The sequence below is a fragment of the Panthera pardus genome, unplaced genomic scaffold, assembly GCF_024362965.1.
Source record: "Panthera pardus isolate Hobbes unplaced genomic scaffold, ASM2436296v1 HiC_scaffold_21, whole genome shotgun sequence".
Classification (NCBI taxonomy): Eukaryota; Metazoa; Chordata; class Mammalia; order Carnivora; family Felidae; genus Panthera; species Panthera pardus.
The window spans coordinates 38,016,335-38,037,929 of NW_026526777.1; the positions used below are offsets into that span (position 1 = coordinate 38,016,335).

The 21,595-nt window shown below is 49.5% G+C and overlaps 2 protein-coding genes across 9 annotated transcripts in view; one reads left to right on the forward strand and one right to left on the reverse strand.

The window, feature by feature from the left end:
• The window catches only part of PPP2R5A (protein phosphatase 2 regulatory subunit B'alpha), a 65,072-nt gene extending 62,294 nt beyond the window's left edge, over positions 1 to 2,778 (forward strand). For both annotated transcript variants that reach the window (XM_019428867.2, XM_019428875.2), the window contains exon 13: positions 1,627 to 2,778. In XM_019428867.2, the coding sequence (XP_019284412.1) occupies positions 1,627 to 1,759 (133 nt within the window). In that variant the 3' untranslated portion in view covers positions 1,760 to 2,778. The remainder of the gene's footprint in view (positions 1 to 1,626) is intronic.
• A 1,673-nt stretch (positions 2,779 to 4,451) lies between these two features.
• PACC1 (proton activated chloride channel 1) overlaps positions 4,452 to 21,595 on the reverse strand; it is a 168,433-nt gene continuing 151,289 nt past the window's right edge. For 5 of the 7 annotated variants that reach the window (XM_053909141.1, XM_053909143.1, XM_053909145.1 and 2 more), the window contains 6 exons: positions 16,805 to 17,014; positions 15,274 to 15,425; positions 10,177 to 10,319; positions 9,101 to 9,245; positions 6,879 to 6,986; positions 4,452 to 5,176 (listed from right to left, as the gene is read on the reverse strand). In XM_053909141.1, coding sequence (XP_053765116.1) covers positions 5,015 to 5,176; positions 6,879 to 6,986; positions 9,101 to 9,245; positions 10,177 to 10,319; positions 15,274 to 15,425; positions 16,805 to 17,014 — 920 coding nt within the window. In that variant the 3' untranslated portion in view covers positions 4,452 to 5,014. Of the gene's footprint in view, positions 5,177 to 6,874; positions 6,987 to 9,100; positions 9,246 to 10,176; positions 10,320 to 15,273; positions 15,426 to 16,804; positions 17,015 to 21,595 lie in introns of those variants that run through there. The other 2 variants (XM_053909142.1, XM_053909148.1) reach the window with 2 other exon arrangements.

Genomic DNA, 21,595 nt, shown 5'->3' on the forward strand with positions numbered 1-21,595 from the left:
TCAGTTCAGTAAGGTATCTTGCCTAAGTTAAAATTAGTATTTAAGTCATTTCCAGATAAAAAACTTCCCCTACTGGTTAGATTATGATTTTAATGTGGATTATAAATCCTCTCTTTATCTCACTCTGAGGCTTAGACTTTATCAGTCTAGCAGCATCTGCATTGTGAAATACACTTTCTGCCAAATTTATAAAATTTGATTTCTTATGTATCTATGAAAATCGTCTTTGTCTGCTTTACTCTGCAGCTGCTCTTTGCACAAGTTTGGTAGTTTTAAGCCGCACATTTTAACGAAGTGGTATCTTAAAGTCGGTGTTTTGGGTTTTGGTTTTGTTTTTGTTTTTTGTTTTTCAGTCAGAGGGAGCTCACATAGGTCTCTGTCAGTACTATTAATATTTTGTTCCTTGCAACAATACATAGGGATGATAGCACATACCAGCATTTACACACCTGCCTTAGTGATCACCTCTTTTCAAGAACTTCATATATAAAATGATCTTGTAAAAATCACTTCTCATTCATTTCAGACATCAGATGGGTAGTAACCAGTCAGTATACCTGCGCCCACGCATCATTTGAGAATATAGCTACCATTTACTTTTAAGAAGTTTATTACCTATTGTTTGTTTGGAAAAGCTGATCTCTTTTGACTAAAAAGTTCCTAATCGGGGTTTTCCTGTGGCAAGTAGAACAAGAATGGCTCCTCTTCAAGGGTATCCTAGTCCATCAGTAACTTTTTAAAAAAACCACGCCTTTCAGGCAGAAATTAAACATTGGGCAGCAGTGGGAAGAAAAAGATGATTTTTATAACAAAAAGATAACTTGTATATTTCATACGCCTAATCGTTATCTGCAAAATGATAATGGCATATAACTGTGGAACTGTAAGTCCATGGGGTGTTTTGTTTTTTTAGAGAAAGAGAATCTTAAAAAGGCTCCATGCTCAGCGCAAAGCCTGATGCTGGGCTTGATCTCACGACCCCGGGATCATGACCTGAGCTGGTATCGAGAGTCCGACGGGACACTCAACCAACTCAGCCACCCAGGCGCCCCAGCCTATGGTTTTTTCACATGTTCATATAGTCCTTCAGAACAGTTTGGTCTCGGTTATTCACAGTTGTTTCCCTTCGAACTGAAATCAAATAGTTGAAACACATAAAATATTTTGAGTTTTGTTTTTCCAGAGATTATTCAGACTTTAAAGTTCTCATGACATGTAAGAGGTGAGAGAGTAAGAGACTGGTTAGTGGCTAGAGAGGTGATTCTGCCTGGAAGTGGCTCCAGCCTGAGAGCCAGCCCTTCTGTCTCTGTAAAAGGGTGACTGTGCCAACCAGGGTGACTGCAAGAGGTTTAGGTGAGAAAGGGAACATAATAAAGCATGAATGACAAAGTGGTCATGGAAGTGAGAACATGTAGCAGGCAGAAAGCAAGGGGTCACTCTGCGTTGGTACAGGAGAGTGACAAGAGCAACCAGGTGCTCCAAGTAATTGGAGCTCAGATGCTTTAGGAGAGGGAGTTAAATGAAATGGGGGTGAACAATGTGTTCTCCAGCAGACTGCCAAACAGCAACTTTCTTCAGGCCCTAAATTAAAGGTTTCTGACTACAAAAATTTTGGTTTCTCTACAGAGAGAAAAAGAAGGAATTGGAACGTGAAGAGTTATGGAAAAAATTAGAGGAGCTAAAGCTAAAGAAAGCTTTGGAAAAGCAGAACAGTGCTTACAACATGCACAGTATTCTCAGCAATACAAGTGATGAATAAAAAAAGCCACCACCTCTGTTGGATAGGCAGTTTTGTACACTTTTTTGAAATATGTAAAAATTATGAGACAAACCTCTCAGTATAATATAATTAAAAGGCCAACTTTTTTTCTGGCAACTGTAAATGAAAAATATGGACTAAACATAGCCCTGTGCTGTATCATGGCCACAGTATATTGTAACCTTGTCTAATCATGGATTTATTGTGTCACTTCTACAGTTTCACAGAAATGAATGAACTTCATCATCTATGATATGAGTGAGCTAATTATGGGAGTGGTAAGAATTATGACTTGAATTCTTTTTTTGATTGTGTTGCACATAGATACAGTAGTCTGCTCTGTATATTTTTCCCTTTTATAATGTGCTTTTCACATTGCTGCAGACCTTAGTTACATCCTAGGAAAAAGAACTATGATGGGGGGGGGAGTTACCTGCCCTAAGCCTTCCTTCACTAGAGTTGCTGCACTCTGGAATTTGAGCAGAAACTTAAATCTCCAGGCTTTTTAAAGCACAAAATATAAATAAAAGCTGGGAAAGTAAACCAAATTCTTTAGATTGTTCCTCAAGAATATCCCTCTTCATCTGCAACTCCCCACAGTAATGAGCCCAGATTTGTGGAGGCAGCACAGGTAAACGCTGAGCCTGCCTCTCAGTTCATTCCTCCTCTTCCTCCCAAAGGCTGAAGGCAGGGCCTTTCCAGTCCTCAGAACCTGCCCTTCCTTCCAGCCCCTGCTGACCCAGGGAAGGAGGCTTTGAGTCCCCCAGTGTGGTGACACAGAGCACTCATGGTCACTGGCTGGCTTTATTTAAAGGAAACGCACTAGGCTGCCCCTGTAGAGTTCTGAGCAAGCTGACTAGAGAGAGGTCTTGTATGTTTTCACTTGGTCAAGTATTTCTCACCTCTTTTGTTATGAGTACCATTCCAATCTCTTTACTTGCAGTTGTGTGGAAAACTGTTTTGTAACGAAAGATCTTCATTGGGGGATTGAGCAGCATTTAATAAAGTCTATGTTTGTATTTTGCCGATGTGGTCTTTGCTTTTTCCAGCTCTGAGACATCCAGAAGCAGTCTGCTGCCTCTTTATACAATGTCTGCCTCAAATTCTAAGTTCTAGGCTAGCCTTTCATCTTCATGTCCTTCTATGTTCAGAGAACAGGCTCAAATTACCTTAAATGTCAGTTTTAATTAAAAATCTCAAAGTTTATAATAAATCCTACTTCTTTGGGTGAGGAGTGGTTCAGGGAAACGGTGGCAGAGTCAGACATCAGACATTATAAACTCTCCACTCTTTGCATTCATGAAGAAGTCTAGCGTTTTGCGTGCTATTCCTAGGTCACTGTACAAGCATCCCTTTTCACTCGCTGTGGCCCCAGGAGAAACTCTTCCTTTGGGTGCATGGCTCACAGTTTATGATCTCCAGTAGCCACCTTCCCCCAGCCATCCAGGTCCAGGGGCTCTGGCCGAATTGGCCACACTAACCCAAGGCCAGCCAGTGTTACAGCTGGGGGCAGCCCTGGAAGACCAGGGTGAGCCTACTACAGGACACAGAGTCAAAGGCAAGCCCCTGCCTTTTCCAGAAAGTGAAGGCTAGGTCTAAATGTCTACGCAGTGGAAGACTTACACGTTTCTTTCACCAAAGAGCAGCCACAGTGGATTCTGACAGGCTGCAGCTGTAGTTATGAAAGTTTTTTTCTTTGGCAAGCTAAAAATACTTCCTAATTATCTACTTATCCTAAAGCGCATTTAAGAGGTCTCTCAACTTTCCACAATACAGGAAATGCAGTTTTAGTGTGTTTATTTGAGCTAATTTTATTAGATATTGAAGTATTACTAAAGTGGTGTCATCTTTAGAGACAGAACACACACACGTTTTCCAACGTTGTTAACGTAAGCTTCTCTGCCTGGCTTCGCATTTGCCTCACAAAAAGACTGCACAGAGACGAGATCTAGGCTAGCATGAATGTGCATGCTTCTCTGGCATCGCAAAGTACCAGGGAATATTTCTTGGCACAAGTTTACCTTTAATAATGCCTCTTTAAACTACCTAAAGCCAGGTTATGAAATCCAGTGTTACCAAGTCCTCTTTAGAGCAAAGGGGCATGTAAGTAATTTGAAACTCTGCAGACAATTCTCAAAACCTTAAATCGGCCGATGTGAAAAACACTTCAGTACTCATCTTTGTCAAAAGCTAAGCTGAAGGCTTTGGGGGTCACACTGAGTACCCCTTTCTCAGCTGCTTTTACAGGACAGGACGAGCTAGCTCTGTCACTCTTCCTGACTGCCTGCCTGCCATCCATCGCCACACCCCCACCCCGACCCTTCCTTGGACGCATTCATGACCTACCTCGGGAGTCCAGATCCCTCCATCTTGGGAGTCCGAGCTCACGCTGCCATTTGGTCACAGAATGAAAGTGTACCGGTGCCTACTGATTTAGCAGGTATTCATACTGGCACACTGACTCCTTTTGCATTAACCTAACTTTTATTTACCTGTTAATAAAATCATCAAGATACATTGAGTAGGCACCTATGTACATATGTCCCAGTGCTTTTGCACGTTAATGACTCTGCACTCTTACACCTCCATCAACAAATATTCTAGCCAGACAGGTAGGTGGCTAGTCAGTCCACAAGAAATCGTATTCCTGGTTTCTAGTAGCTTTACAAAAAAGTCCCATTTCTTATTTAACAAATGAGAAAGCGTGCCAAGAGGCCAGATGATGTAACTGGCAGATGACGTCAGAGACGACGGGGTTCTCGCCTTTGGGTACAGGGTGCAGAGGTTTCAAAGCATAACCTGTACATCTGCAGAGTCAGGATTTGGGGAAAAAAGAAAATCACACTCTTCTGTCCACTTTAGAAAACTAGGGCGGAAGGGGAAGCTAGAGTAAAAAGTAGAGCCTTCATTACCCCATTAGAGCTTAACTGTGCACCAAACCAAGTAAGAAGAAAGGCAACTTCCACAAACCTTCAGAAAACTTGATACAGATCTAATTCCATCTTCCACAATCCCTCGTCATCTGTTCATTAATAATTTAAATACTTAAATAAGTTTTAGGTTACCCACTGGATCTGTTCCATCAGGCTTTAAACATCCTCTTTTGGGGCCAGGTTAGAAGCTGCAGGCTGGCAGGCTGTTCCTCCCAGCAAGGCCCGTTTCAAGTGAGCACAGGATTGCCGGCGGCTCGTTTCTCCGCGCGGAAGTGACCAGAACTTCCGTTGCTGTGAGCAGTTCTGCGAACACAAGGCCACTTCAGCTTATGTGGTTCGCCGCCTGACCTCTTTTTTTAAGGTACCTCTTTCTGATCTTGATCATCCATTTCACACTCAGCTTGGCAAACTCCGCTGCTTTAAATAACGCCAAGAAGGCCCCACAGAGCAGGGCGATTGTGTTCCAAGGATTGGCGGTGATTATCTGGAAAACAAACGAACACAAGTGTATCAGTTTGCCTCAACTTGGATTCCTAGGTCACGTGAGTGTTACTGTCAAGATCCTCCTGCCTCAGATTATTGGAGCGACAAGAAAAACACTTGGGGTTCTAAAACGGCCATGACTCTGTACTTCATTCTGACTAGACCTTTAATGTGCACAGCTCAAGTCTGAGAAGAAAAATACTAATCCCTTCCTACTATAAAGTGATCCTGAAAAAAATAAACTTTCTCAAAAAAGTTCTGCACGAATCAGATACTCAGTACTGAGGTTTAAATTTCTAGACTAATCCCCAGAAGTGGCTTGGAGACAAATTTCCCCAGAACTACCTACTCCAGAAGGTCAGTTACTCGTTTTCTTCCCGTCTCACACTTACTCACACTTGCCCTCCACGCAGTCCAGTGACAGTCTCACCCGCCGGACGTCTGCCTTCAGGCCATGCCCTGAGCCCCCCAGCCTGCGATGCTTTCCTCTTACTCGACTTCACTGATCCTTCACGGCTCCGTGGAGCCCTCTCTGACCACTAAGCCGAGAAACCCTCTGGCAGAAACATTTATCCCACAAAGCCCTTTGGCAGCTACTTACCGTCTGGAATGAGTCACTTCACAGCTATCGACTACACTCACTAAATGTTAAACGCTTCTAGGTCAAGGTCACAGCTTGGATTTCTTTCTGAGTCCCCAGCATGGTACCCACAGCACTTTCAAGTCTGTTCGGCAGGGTGACCTTGGACAATCTGAGCCTCAGGGTCCACAGATACAAAACGGTTACACCGGCACCACTGTTCAGGACCATGATGAAGCAGAGTGATGATGAGAAAAGCAGGCCTCGAGCGTGGGCTTTACTCGTCTCAATGGGCACTTCCTACTGAATGGCGTAAGTGAAAAACGTGTGCTCACACACTTCACGTGTAGAACTGAAGACGTTCACTCTTCCACCCAGATCCGGATTCAGCGAGCCGCACGCGCCCCTGCGTAAGTGGCCCTTCCCGTCCCCGGTTCGTGGTGGAGGTGCGTGATCAGGGAGCACTACAGGTCACACACACCCTCCACCACATGGGCCTCAGCCGTGCAAGGCGCTTCCCCTGAGCTCCGACCACATCAGCCCGTTCTGGGATTACCTAAACGCCAATCAGTGTCAGATCTGGGACTGCCTCCGGGGGATGGTGTCTCCCCAGAACGTTCCTCTAGCAAAGCTGTCTTATCATCCCTCCTCTTCCGAGACTGCGTCTGGGAATCTGGCATTAATTGAGGCAGTGTTCATTTTTACTTGTACGTTTCTGCTCTGACAAATAATGATTATTATCCAACAGAGACCTATGAAAAAAGAATGGCTTCCAAAAAAAAAAAAAAAAAAGAATGGCTTCCAGTAGCAATAATCTAGACATTAGCTTAATGCAATCCAGGTTTTCTACTCACTCCACTCACTTAATACTACTAAGCAAGTACTCTGTACTAAGCACTCTGCCAGGCAGCACATAAATAATGGTGGACAAAAGAGGAAGCCCCCACGTTCACGGGGACAACTGTCTAGTGATGATAAGATCAATTAAACACAAATACAGGACATGAATGTCATAAATGAAAAAATGATTTGCGCCATGAGAGAAGAGGAGGACAGCCTGGAAGGATGAGCCAAAATACCTCAGCACAGGGTGTTTGCTCTTATAACCTTAAGTAATACTCACATCTTGGACTTTCTGGATGAAAGGATCTTTCCATTCAAAGACCACAAAAAACAACTGAGCGCTTTTTTCAGCGGCCGGCCTCTGGTCAATGTAGTTAACCACACTCGTCTAGGTAGAGAGAGGAGAAAGTGTTACCACCTCTGCGCCCCTGCCTCACCTGGGTTGCAGGAAAGGAGAAGGAAGTTAGGGGATCTTGGTCCTTGGTTCTCTTCACATCATCTTCTGGAGGGAGAAAGCCAAAAATCTCATACACAAATCCTGAAACTGGAACCAGGGCCAAGACTTCGGTTTCCAGTTCTCTGGGAAAACAGCATCTGGGATGTACAATGGGTGTCCTGGATTGTCACCAAAATCTGTCCTCAGATATCTGGACTCATGATTAAAACGTATCCAAAGCATCATGTGAAGACCCAATTATAAGTCATAAAAGTCTCGAATTTCAAAATACTTGATCTTAAAAGCTAAGTCTTTCAACCCTTCAGGTCTTACACAGACAAAGCACAACCTCACAGATCGCCCGGCTGAGCACTCACTCCCTGTTAAGTATTTAGCAGGCGTGTCTGGTAAGATCTGGTCATCGATTACCAGAAGCTGCTAATCTGCGTGGTGTAACGGGGAGCGGCGGTGCCAGAGGCAGAGCCCAGCCCGGGCCACAGGGCCGGCTCCACCACCGAGCTGAGCCTCCCGCTTCGCCACTTGCAGAGCGGCGGCGGACAAAATGCCGGCATCACCGAGGTGTGGTCAGGATCAAATGAGATAAGACATGGGTATTTTAAACTTTAAAACACTACATAAAAAACATTTTTCAACTTTGTTCAAAAGGGTTCATGTCACCCACCGAAACACTTCCAACTTAGACAATCACGAACGGCACAAACATGGTAAAATGGACATGTTCGCCGGGACTTAGGTCCCTTTGGGTTCTGAACCGTGGGGCGAGCCGGGCAGACCCAGGCTGCACCTGACTACGGTGAACACATCGAGGCTCCTTTCCTCGGCTGCCGTGGGGCCAGAGGAGGAAGATCTCGGGAGTTCTCGGAGAAAAGCGTGGAGCAAAAATCCAGGACGTGACAGTTACCTCACAAACAGGGAACACTTTAGGGACCCACTGCCGGGGGGCTAGGGGGGTAGGTTCCACCTCCTGAGGCAGGAACAAAGCCTGTCCTCTTGAAGAAAACCGGCCCGAAGCCCTTCCCAAACCCTCCTCCTCTCCAGTCTGAGAGGCCAGGGCACAGGGAAGGGGTGGGCCCGGACGAGCGCATGGCTTCTGCCCAACGACAGCCCCGTGTCACTGGGAGTAGGTCCTTCTACTCCAACCCAGGCCTTTCCCAGTGCTGCCCCTCAGGGTCCAGCCTGCTGAAACACCTCCAAGGAGGAGCCAAGTTTTCAGAACAGACTCCCTCGCTACCTCTGTAGGCACTCGGCCACTGATACACAGGACGGTGGCCTCAGGGTGTAGGTGTGGGTAAGGGGGCTGCCACCGCGGAGGTGAAAGTTCCAAAGGTAGGGGTGCAGCCTCGCTTTCAGCGATGACTGGCAAACAGCCCTGCCACGGCAACCAAAATGTCCCCTGCCCCCATCCCCACTGCCAGGCCCGTTCCCAAGGTCCTCCCCTATCCGCTGCCGAGACCGTGGCTAGAAACCTCGGGCACATCTCCTGGTTCCAGGCTAGTGGGCTGAAAGCTTTCAATCACACTTCCCATTAGTAACACATTTTTGAGTACATACCCCACATACATGACTTCCTCAGAAGTGACGTAAACATTACTCTTCTAATGTTCAAAATACTCAAAAACGGAAAAAGGATGAGGTCAAGAAATTAGTACAAAAAGCAAGCTAATATTTTCCTCATGCATCTCAATGGACCCTCACGTGCACCACACTTCGGAGGCCACTGTATCTAGTCTGTCTTCCCTGCAAGTCCTCTATCTTCCACGAGGCCAGCGGCCTCCGACGGCCAAGAACACGGACTGTGCTGGGCGCACCACCTGCTCTGTGAAATGCAGGCGTCCCTGCTTGGCCCACGTGTCTGGGGAGGACCGGCTGCAGCCCAGGCAAAGGCCTAGAGCGTGTCCAGCCTGCGGGACGTGGCCGCTCCCTGGCACGGGGTCCCTTCTCACCATACGACTTCCCCAAGGTCCTCTCTCCTGCGAAGCTTCTGTCCACCCCGGACTCCAGGGTGGAAGCGGCCAACGGTGCGAAGCACACCCGGCGCCACCTACCTCCTGCCGGAACTCCACTGCTTCCCGCCCATCCTCCTCCTTGGTCTTCACCAGGGACATCTTGACCCAGGTGCGGAAGCCGCCAGAGAACTTCCAGCTGGAATAGGCGCTCTCGCAGGACTGCATGAAGCCCACCCTGTCTGGGCTGGGAGGACAGAGAAAAAGGGGCCAAGTTAGGCCCAACAGCAGGATTCAAAGTCGGCTGGACTCAAACTCCAGCCCCTACTCCAAGCCAGTTTTCTCGGCTACCGCCACGAGGACAGGGCCCACTTCCTGCTTCCTTTCCAAGCTCTGCTTCTAGGCTTCCGAACAGAGGGAGAGTTGTCACCCGCCATGAGGCAGGTCCCCCCAACCCCTGCTCCCAGAGCACTGGCCCTGAGCGGGCAGGTGCGCCCACCAGCATGACAACTCTGGCCCTCGGTGGCCCTGGGGAGCCCTCGCTGGGCTGCCAGCCTCCCTCTGGGAGGCCCAGTGAGGGGAGGACAGCTCCTCGGCTCCACGCAGGGAGGGCAGAGGGAATGCTGGGGGGCAGACAGGGTGGAAGACGCCACAGCAGAGGCTCCAAGCTCCAGATCAGGAAGGACGGAGCAGTGGTACATGAGTAGGGGAGGTGGCCCATGTCCTCATCACCCCGGGGGAGCCGCCTCTCCTCCGGGGTGGCTACCGCCCCCAGTGGGCACTCTGGGTCCCAGTGTGTCCCCCACGCAGACAAGAAGCTTCATCCCCGTATTAAAAACGTGTGGCAAACACACACCGCGCGTTGGACATGCTGCCCACGACACAGCAGGGGAGACCCGGCAGAGGCAGGGACTGCCCTCGGGGGGCTCACACGGTCCAAGGCAGCTCCTCTCGCCTTAGCCCCCCGAACGGGCAGGACCAAGCCTCTGCCTCTAAGTCCGAACACTCGCCACACCAGACCCGCTTCCTTAGTGAAGCCAGGTTTCCTGGACAGCTAGGCTCCAGGTCAGTCCCTGGAGTCGGGCCCCATCACTGCCCCACTTGCCCACCCCGGCCCGGGATGAGCAAGCGGACAGGAGACGGCGTGCGGCAAGCCCGGCACGGACTGGAAACGCCACCTTTGCAGGAACTCCTGGAAAGACGAGAAGAGGAGGTAATCGATGGCACTGAAGTCCTCGCTACTCTCATTCAGGCGGAACTGGAGGAAGACCAGCTCCCGCTTCTTCACTTCCCGGGGCCCCTGCACGATCAGGGCGGATTTCTGCAGAGAGACAAGGGCCGGAATCAGCCCTGTGGGAGCCCCGCCTGTGGCCCCAGAGACACTGAAGGTGACCAGCAAACTCCTCGCCCAGCGGCCCCCAGCTGACCACAGGCCACCCCTCCTGCTGCCCACGGCTGGCTCCCGCTCAGCCCCACAGCGCGACTCTGCGGCTAGCACCTGGCCCAGCGCTGGGAGCAACGGTCCTCCGTCCATTTTCCTCACTGGCTGCCTGTGCTACGGACGCCCTCGGAAGGGACGCTAACGTGCGTCCAGTATGCGGACAAATGTCTTCTTCCGGTCTGTCGCTTTGCCATTAACTTTGTTTCTAATGTCACTTGTTAGATGAAGCTTTTGATACGGTGATATCTGTAAATCTTTTTCTCTATGGCTTCCAGGTTTTGCTTGCAGAGGAAAACCAAAATTACATCGATGTACTCTTATAGCGCTTTTTAAACTTTTTTACATTCAGACGTTTTATGTGCGTGGCTTTCAGTTTTGCATCTGGTGTGAAAGAGGGACCTACCTCCCGCTCCCCAGACGAGGGACAGATGCGGAGTTCATCCCTGCGGGTCTACACTGTTCTGCCATCTGGCCGGGCAGGTCCCCTCCGCGATGCGCCTCCTACCACCACCCCCAGCGGGTGACTGCCATACACGTGTTCTTCTCCATGTACTTTAAAACTGGACTGTTAAATTCCATGAAAAAACCAACTGGGACTTTTAACTGTGATGACGCTGGATTTACAGATTAATTACCGTAACTGACTTACAGATTAATGAATTACAGATAAACATCTGTACCGCAGTAACCTCCATAAATGCTCTCCAGATGTGGAAGAGCGGGCACCATCAGGCACAGGTGCTACACGCACACTCACTGCACATTAACGAATTGTGCCGCTCAATCCTTATCCCACTTTGTGTCTATTCGATCCGCGAATGCGAAAGAGAAACGTGTGCATTTAGTCACACTTCAAGGCAATGGAATTTTTTGTTCCTAATAGGTTTTGCCCAAAACATACAAAAGGAATGCTATTTTGCAAAGATCTGTAACTCTTAATTCTTAGTGGAGAATAGTATAGTTTTTTATCTAAATTAAACATCTCTTGTAACCCTTGGCACCCGGTACAGCAGTGTGACTGATGTTCACGTGCCCACTCACTTGTTCTGCCTCTTGTTGCATTTTTCCCAGGAAACCTCCGTCCATCTATTTATTTTCAACCTTTCCATGACACGTTGAGTGGCAGCAGAGAATGCACACTGTTCCCACTACCCGCTTCCTCCTGGAGAACTAGAACCGCTTCCCCAATCCCACATTTTAGCAGCACGGTCACCCTGCTGGAGCCTCATTTCTGGCCTCGGCCGTGGCCATGTGATGACGTTCCTGGAATGTGCACCAAAGTGACTCATGAGACTCCACACTGTGCCCCGAAACAGGGCACCGCTTGTCCTCCACGTCTCACCCTCCCAGAGCGGAAAACGCATACACGTGCTGGCAAGCCATGGCTGACCACGAGGACCAAGACTGCGCCACGGGGAGGTGGAGTGGCAGACAGAAGCCATCGCTGCCTGCCCTGCGAGGCGGCATGGCCCAACGTGCCCACCACCTGCATACCCGACCGGCTCCAAAGAAACAGACTTCTCTCTGGTCTCAGCCACTGGGTCTGTTTGAGGTGTTTGCTTTTGCACAGCAGCTTAGTCTATTCTCTGCCCGATGCACAAAGTTATTTTCTGGAACTGGAGTGCTGTGGGAACCATCTAAAAGAGACAAGGACTTAACATCTGGACAGTGGGAATACAGCAGGCGGTCCTACAAGCTGGAAAGACGGTGGCCCTAATTGTGGCAGAGCAAAGTGTGCAGTAAAAGTTAGCTAAACCAGGGGTGCCTGGGTGGCTCGGTCAGTTAAGCCTCCAACCTTGGCTCAGGTCATGATCTCACAGCCCTGCGTCCGGCTCTATGCTGACAGCTTAGAGCCTGGACGCTGCTTTGGATTCTGTGTCTCCCTCTCTCTCTGCCCCTCCCCCACTCACACTCTTTTTCTATCAAAAATAAATAAATGTTAAAAAAAAAAAAAGTTAGCTAAACCGAGGGCACAAGAGACACTAGAAAACAATGAGAATCTGAAATCTGACAAAGCAGGTCATATGAGCACCAACCCCCGCCCACGCCTGTCACTTTCACACAGACTAGCCAGGAGGCAGACAGCCAGCAGCCTACAGGGTTCTGAGACCTCCTACTACAAACAAAGGAGGCGGAGCTGGAGCAGAGTAAAGGACAAGCCCACAAGCCAAGCACCAAGTCTGCAAGGTGTCAGCCTACACAGCAGGAAGCGGGTGCACCAGAGGGCATATTTTCTAAAGTCCACCCCAGGCATGGCGCCGGAGGATCTCTACCCAGGCAAAGTCTCCCAGTGGCGATCAATGACACATCTAACCAAGGTGCTCCTTGGGTGCGAGATGGGATGAGCCACACCTCCCCCCTACTCAGGGAATGTCCTTGCTGCCACTTGCCAGGCCCTACTTCCCAGCGTAAGTGCACGTGTATGTGTGTGTGTGTGGGGGGGGGACCTCTCCTACCCTCCCCTGCGCTCCCCCATCCCTCCTCCTCCTCCACCACTGTGGGGCCTGAGGGCAGAACTCCTCTCCAAAGGAGCCACATCTAGAACTGCTGGAGAATACTGACCTTCACCCAGAGCTGGCCGCAGTAACTGCCTTCACTGCAGTTTCCATACAAACAACTCTCCCTGGTGCGCCTGACTGGCTCAGTCAGTTAAGCCAGGATTCTTGGTTTCAGCTCAGGTCATGATCTCACGGTTCCTGAGTTCGAGCCCTGCACTAGACTCTGAGGCTGGACAGTGTGGAGCCTGCCTGCGATTCCCTCTCCTTCTCTCCCTGTCCCTACCTCCCCACGTGCACCCTCTCTCAAAATAAATGAATAAACTGAAAATAATTATATATATTAAAAAATAACTTTTGTGCTCTTATTTCATGGATGTTTATAATATTTAAATTACGTAATTACCGCAGTAAGCACCACCAGCACACACAGGTTTGGGAATGAAGGCAACGGGCTCCTGGGAAGTGTCCGCTCAGGGGGCACCGACAGGAAGGACACCCACAGACCCGCATGTGCACTGCCCGGCCCTCCGACTGGTATGTTTCCCAGAGCGGCCAGCAAGAAGCGGCCGGCAAGAAGCGGCTGGGAATCCGCATGGTGTTTCTATGGCACATCCAGCTCTTCCTTAAAATGTTTACAAATTATTCTCCCTTTCCTTTAAATTAGCATCCATTGCCCTGTTCTGGAGTCCATTCTCTTTTATTCCTCTTGGTCCTCTCCTAGGCTGTCGGTTTCCCGTAAATGTCTAGCAAGCCTTCACTGTCCGTTCCCACTCCCGAGAGAAGGACCAGGGTGACTAGCTTAGGGCTGGGGGTGTGGCTGTCCTCACCGGTTCTCCCACGGCGCCCCTGCCTGGGGCTGACGCTCCGTGGCAGCAGGCAGGCAATGCCAGGCCAGGTATTTGGCGTGTCTCTTGTGTGAAGATTCCTTCCCGGTACTTGTCCCCTCCCCTGCACCGTGGAGGCCCAGTCTCCAGTTCTGCTCTGTTTCTCTCTGCTGCCCCAGTGCCCAAGCAGGGAACCTCCCCAGAGCTTGCGTACATACGAATGGCCCCTGGGCCTCGTACCTGGAAGGAAACGCCGTCCCCAGCAGCTCTGCGCGCCCTGGGAGGGTAGGAGAGCAGCCACCCGGTCCCATGATGACTGGTCCCATGATGACTGTCCCGTGATGACTGTCCTGACCGCTGCCCTGCCCTTTGGGCGAGCTGACTCGGGAGCTGGGAGCCAGAAGGAAGGCTTTCACCTCTCCTGAAGCCTCTCCTGCGCCCGCTGTAGGGCGCGGCCTTTCTCTGGTTTGTTTGCTCCACCCACCTGCCCCAACTTCTATTTTACACCGGTTCAAAACGCCTAGTCCGCTGGTGATACCGCTCCTGGGTTTGTGGGACTTTTATGGATACTTTATTTTGTTCCAGTTTTTGCAGGCGAGGGAACCATTTGAGCAGGATCTCAGGAGGAGGCCTGGAACAAAGGTCATCAGAACCACCTCAGTGTGACTCTTCTACCTTAGACCCAGGGGGGCAAGTCAGGCTCCAGGGCAGACCACTCACTCTCTCCTCACCTGGCCATTACTTCTATCCGAAGCTTCGCCTCCCGCTGCTCGCCGCTCCCGGGGGCACCTGACCCTCCACACACACCCAACTACTGTAACAGTGCAGACAAAAATGCAACCTGCTATTTCCTCTACCTTGAAAACCCTTCCTTCCTCACTTTGATCTAGAAAGCTTTTACTCAGTCCCATTCAATCCTTTCCGAAACGAGGATACGGGATGCAAAAAGATGTACATAAACGTAAAATTCCTTCCCTGCCTTCGACACCCTGTGCAGGTGCCACTGACCCTCACCTCCCCCCAACCCTGCTGGGCTGAGCTGTGAGTGATGCCAGTGCTGGGGTCCTTGTTCCCAGACCAGCTTCTTTACATATTTATTTCAAAACATGGATTCCCAGGCCCTGTCCCTAGGATTGACTGGCCCCACGTGGAACCTAGGAATCTTTATTTTCAAAATGCACCCTGGCAGTTGTGTTGGGCAGTCAGGTAATGGGACTCACTTGACTACGTCCCACCGGCTTCGCCCTGCATCCTTCCAGCAAGGAGAGGATCTGATCACACTGTCAGGAATCCCTGAGGATCAGAGAATGCTGACGCCCTCACAGCCCTGCCTGATGCAGCCAGCCAGCCATGGCCATGACCCGATTTGGGACAGCCTCGTGGTCGCTGGAGGCCAAGGGCCTGCACGAGGGGAGTGTGAGTGGCCTCGTGGCAGGAAGAAGACTGGGGGCTGCGGGGTGCGGGGTGGACAGCGTGCGCTGCCCAGGCCTGGCGTGGGGAGACAGGAGTTACCAGAGTCTGGTTGGAGAAAGGGTCTGTGTAGTTGATCCTCTGGGTGGTGCAGTTCATGTCCCCAGGCTGGCCAGGGCTCCTCAGGGGCGGGATGACCTCGTAGTGGTGCTTACAGCTGAGCAACTGGGCCTGACCGGGGTACAGAGCAATACCTAGGGGAGCACGAACAGGAAAATGGGAGTGTCAGAAGTCACGGTCCCCCACCGTATCCCTACAGTCACATCACACACAGTTTTTCACACCCACCAACAACCCAAGTTCAAGACTCTCTGGGTGACGGCAGAGGAGGGAGAAGAAGAGGGTTATGGAGGGTGGAGAGCCACGGCTGCTGCCCTCAGAAAGCCCCTCTCCTGGCCTGGGGCACGGCCTCCCTGGCACCTGCACCGAAACCCACCCTACTTCCCCGCCCTGCTCAGCACACCCTGCGCGGGCTCCGCGGCCGGGCCCGGCAGCGCCGCCATCCGCAGGCGGATTCACTGCAAGGCCCTCGGCTCGGCTGCGGGACTCCCCACCTGTCACCGTGCCTCTCACCTCCTGCTCTGGCCGGGGCCTCCAGGTGTGCAACTCACACCCCAAAGGTCCCTCCCCCGCCCCAACCCCAGCACCTCACCGTGGGGCTCCACTGACGGAGAGAAAACAGAGCAGCATGAGAGCAGCATGTGGCACCAGACCCGGGCAGAGCTCAGAGAGACCCAGAGATCAGCAACAGAAAGTACAGCCCACAGATACAGGGACCAAAACAGACACACAAAGAGGGACGAACACGAGACAGGCAAAGATGGGTGAAGAAGCTACAAGCAGCACACTTTCAAGAAGCCCAGGTGGAAGGCACCAGAGACCGGCTGTGCCCTGTGGGCAGGCCATCCAGAGGGGGACTCTGGCATCCTGCGAGCACAGCACGTGCGCACACCAGCGGGGCACAGCCGAGGCCACGGAGTTCACGCCTCCCGGTTCACTCCCACGGTTCCAGAGCCCAGAGCCAGCCCCGCTTGCCCTGAAGGAGACACTACTTTCTATAGCAGAGACGACGGCCTCCTCAGGGCCCAGCCTCCCACCGGAACAGGAACAGCAGTGAGCCCCCTCCCCAGGCAGGGCCCTAACCACTTCCGAATGGCTTCACCTCCCCTGCCCCTCATCACTGGCCTCCGGCTCCAGCCGGGCTATACACATCCTCTCCAGAGGAGCCCTCTGCCTCCCTACACTTACTTTTGCTCCTGCTAATCCCCCTTCCAGAAAAACTCTCTTCTTGTCTATCAAAGCCCAGCTCAAATCCTATCTCCGTGCAAAGCATTCCGTGCCCACCCCAGTTACGCAGTGACCACTCCAGGCTCCGTGCACCCCTCTCCCTGGCACACGACATGCTCCTCTGGGTACTGACAGCAGCTCTCTGGGTGTGTACTCTTCTCCTTGACTGTGCTCGGCTCCTCTGCCTACCCGCGGTGCCCAGCCCGGTGTGGGAGTGCAACGGTGGCTCATTTGCAAGCCAATGCCCCAGACCTGGGCCCTGATGCCCCTCCGGGACAGGCTCTACCTGGGGCGTCATAGCGATCCACCTCCTTGTAAGACACCGACATGACAGGGTGCTTGAGTTTCTCGCGGAAGTCTGTGATGGTCTGGTAGACCAGGAAGACAGCCACTGCCATGAGCAGCAGGTAGATGAAGATGAGCAGGACGGAGAAGACGTTCTTCAGGCAGGCCTTGCTGAAGCGGATGCTGCTAGAGGCAGACTCGCTGTCCAGGGCTGAAAAACACCACCACACATGTGACCCGGAGCCCTGGGGCAGGTGAGGTCAGAGGCAGCTGGCAATCTCCAGGCCCTTGACCTGCTTTACCAAGGAGGCAAGGTCACCCACACACACCTAAATCATAACACGTGGCACCTATTGACATTCGCTATGCACTTCCTGTGCCAGAAAGGGGACTCCAAGAGGAAGGAGACACAGCTATTCTCTTTAAGAATCTCCCATCTGGAGGGACAAAGTTAAGATTCAACAAGGAAGCTGGCCCCAACCTATTTTTCTGGGCTTCTCCCTGACCACCCGGCTCCCACAGGGTCCCCAGCTCCAGCTGTGCTAAATGACTTTCTGTTTGTCCAGCATGCACACCCCCCCTCAACCCTAAGGCCCCTCACATTTGCCAATCCCTGTGCCTGGCCTGGAGCACTTTTCTTCCACAGCTGATTCCTGACTCATACTTCAGGTTTCAGTTTAGAAAGGCATTTTCTCAAGGAAGCCTTCCCTGACCCATAGCTTTGAGGACCCCTTCCTCAACTCTCCCAAGGCACCCTGTACGTCCTCTATCGTCACTGCAGTATCACAGTCTGTCTACACGTCTTTTTATCCTCCTCGGCTGTGAGCTCCGGAGAACAGGGCCAGGGCCAGTCGTGTCCATCCATACTGAACCATTAGCCCTTCACTATGTGCCTGGAACACAGCAGCATTCCGCATTTATATGGTGAATGACTTAATGACTGATTAAAGGTATTCTGATTCCTTCCATCCAACACAGCTCTGTCTCTCCTGCCTGCTCTCAGACCATGCCCAGCCTTGATTTTGCTCTGCTATGGACTAAGTTACGTGTACCCCGCCCCCTGACAAATTTACACTGAAGCCCTGATCTCCAGTGTGACTGTACTTGGAAATGGGGAATTTAAGGAGGTAATCAAGGTTAAATGAGGGCATAATAATGGGTCCTGACCCAACAAGACTAGTGTCCTTATAAGACAGAGAAGGAGACACCAGGGATGTAGACACACAGAGAAAAAGCCACATGAGGGCACAGGGAGAAGGTGGCCATGTGCAAGCCAAGGCAGGGGGCCTCAAGAGAAGCCAAACTTGCCAACTCTTTGATCTTTGATTTCCAGTCTAGAGCTGAGAAAAAAATTTCTGTTGTTTAAGCAACCCCACCTGGGGTACTTTGGTACGGCAACCCAAGCTGACTGAGACACTCCCATGGTGCTCTGTGCCCTCTCTACCCCTTGTCTGAAACTGTCGCTCCCTGAAGAAAAAGCCCTGTTCCCTCCACAGTGGATCAGCCCAAGGCTGAGGAAGAGTATGAATGCAAGTCTTAAAGGGTATGTGCGGCTTCCGGCTCCCAACTGTGACAAAATAGCTTAGTCACATCACCCTTCTATATACAATTACAAAATGTGGACAAAATACTTAAAAATTATGTGAAGGCAAAAGCAGGCAGAAACTAGAAGAGTAGGCCTTTGAAGGAAAGACTCTGCACTTGGTTAGATTTAATAATTTGCATGTTTTGCCCAAGAGCACTCACCAACCTCTATGAGGTATGGTTCAGGGTGGCCGCAGACAGGGTTCAGGGCTGGCAAACACCCAAATCTGCAAATAAAATCTGTTCAAATTCTTGGCTGGAGACATTGGGTGGGGGGGGGAGAGGGTGGCCAAGATAAAAAGCAGCAGCTGCAAAACTAAAAGAACTGAATGGAGATTTCAGCCACTGCTAATTCGGAACTTGAGTCTCCTCACATTCACTACCTGCTAACACAAAAATCCTTCAGGAGGACTGTAGCATAATCTATAACCTCTATAACGCACCATTACAATGTTTAGTATTGAATCAAAAATCACTAGACATGTGAAGAAACAATAAAATGTGACCCACGCTCAAAGGAAAAAACAGTCTATAGAAACCAAAGCCAAGATGACCTGATGTTGCAATCAGCAGACAGGAACTTTACAGCATGTGGAGGAGCTAAAGGAAAATATATAGATAAGGAATGGACAAAGGGGAAATAGAGAAAAAGAAACTACGGGGAAACAGAAAAATAGAAACTATAAAGAAGAACCAAATGGAAACTCTAAAGCTGGAAAGAAAAGTAAATGAAATGAAAAATTCACTGTGCTTTCTTAAGAGCGAAGGAAGGCAAAGTAAGTAAATAAATAAAAAGTCGGTGTAGCTGAAGTTAAATAAAAAGAAATTAACCAATTTGGGGGGGGGAGAAGAAAAAAATAAACAGAACCTACCTACCTAGATAACTATGGGACAGTATCCAACAGTCTAACCATACGTAACTAAAAAGAGACAACAGATCACAAAGAATATTTGAAAAAATAATGGCCCAAACTTCCCAAAACTAGAGAAAAAACACATCAATTTGCATTGATTGTACAATATTGGAAACTGGAAACTCAATAATGCAAAGCAGAATAATAAGAACCCACTCCTAGGCAAATCATAGTCAAACTGCAAATGCAAAGATAAGAGAAAAAAATCTTGAAAGCAGCCAGAAAAAAAAAATATCACATACAGGATTTATATCTAATGATAGGTAACTTTTGATCAGAAATAATAGACTCCCCAAAAAAATTAATATAAAAAAAAAAATAATAGACACCAAAAGACACTTCTTTAAAGTGCTGAAATAAAAAAATTCTATCAATCTTGAATTAAATTCCAGCAAAACTAACTTTCAAAAATGAAGGTGAAATAAAGATATTTTCAAACATAAAGCTAAGAGAATTCATCACCAACAGACCCACACCTCAATGCATGAGGAAGAAATTCTGAAAGTTAAAGGGAAATAACACCAGATGATAATTTTCAAATGTACAGGAAGGAACAAAGATCACTGAAATGTGAAACCGGTAGGTAAATATAAAAAGCTATTTCTAGATTTTTAAAATGTAAGACTAAAGCAAACAATATCATAAGGTTTATAACTTTCAGGAGAGAATGGGAAAATGAAAACTACATGAGACAAACAGAAAACAGCAGAAAGGTAGAACCAAATCCAACCAAATCAATAATTACACTAAATGTGAGCAGACTAGGGGAGAGTCCAAGATGGCAACATAGGAAGACACTCAACTCAAATCCTCCCATGTCACACCAATTCTACACCTACATAGAAAGCAAATCCTCCTGAAGAACTGGTGCCTGATCAAACAGCTTCTGCACAACAAAAGATAAAGGGACCACATAAAGAATGGCAAAAGAGATGGAAACATAGTGACAACAGGCACCCCACCTCTGACACTGTGGACTGTAGCAGGAAGGGACTGCACTGAGGGACTCCTGTGCAGATTCACCTGCCCTGGCACACAGAAAAAAAGCTACGGTTTAAAAGGTAATGAGATTAAAGGTGAAGGAAACCCATTCACTAACTCCCGAGTGTCTGACAAATGGTGGGGGATTGCTAGAATTCTCTCTGGGGTCAGAAGTGCTGGTGAGCCCCTCCACGTTGGTAGCACAGATGGGAACAGAGGCTAGATGCTCTAGCTGGCCTACTGCCTCAGTGGGCTCTGGGACCCTAGCCCACACCAGCTCTAGCCATATTCCCAAGGTGTTCCCCCACAATCCACCCACCCAAGTACCAGCTGACCTACCAAGGTGGCCCCAGACGCCCATCCCACCCTCATCTGTACCAGCTTCAGTTTTTCCTGCCAGGGTGCTCCCTGCAGAGAACACCCCGGGACCCCTAGCTGGCACCCACTAATGCTCCAGTCAGCCAGCCAAAGCTGCCAGGCACACACAGTCTATGCAGGGACGTTCCTACACCAGGCAGAGGTGGCTGTTTCATCTACTTCATAAAAACAAACACAGAACGTCAGACAAAATGAGACAAACATGCTCCAAACAAAAGAATGAGACAAAACTTCAGAAAAAGAACTAAACACAACAGAGATAAGCAATCTATCTGATAACAGTCATAAAGATGCTCACCAGACTTGAGAGAAGAGTGGATGAACTCAGAACTTCAACAATGAAACAGAAAGTATAAAAAAGAACCAATCAGAGTTAAAGAATATAACTGAGGGGCGCCTGGGTGGCTCAGTCGGTTAAGCGTCCGACTTCGGCTCAGGTCACAATCTCGCGGTCCGGTCCGTGAGTTCGAGCCCCGCATCGGGCTCTGTGCTGACTGCTCAGAGCCTGGAGCCTGTTTCAGATTCTGTGTCTCCCTCTCTCTCTGCCCCTCCCCCGTTCATGCTCTGTCTCTCTCTGTCTCAAAAATAAATAAACGTTAAAAAAAAAATTAAAAAAATAAAAATTAAAAAAAAAAGAATATAACTGAAATGAAAAATACAGGAGAAGAAATCAACAGATTAGCAGATGCAGAACAGATCAGCAATCTGAAAGACAGGATAATGGAAAGTATCTATTGAACAGCAAAAAGAAAAAAGAATTTTAAAAAATGAGGGTAGATTATGGGGTCTCTGAGACAACATCAAGTGTACTAACATTTGCGTTATAGGCATCCCAGAAGAAGAGAGAAAAAGGGGCAGAAAACTTGTTTGAAGATATAATAGCTAAAACGTTCTTTAACATAGGGAAAGAAAGAGATATCCAAAGAGCCCCAAAG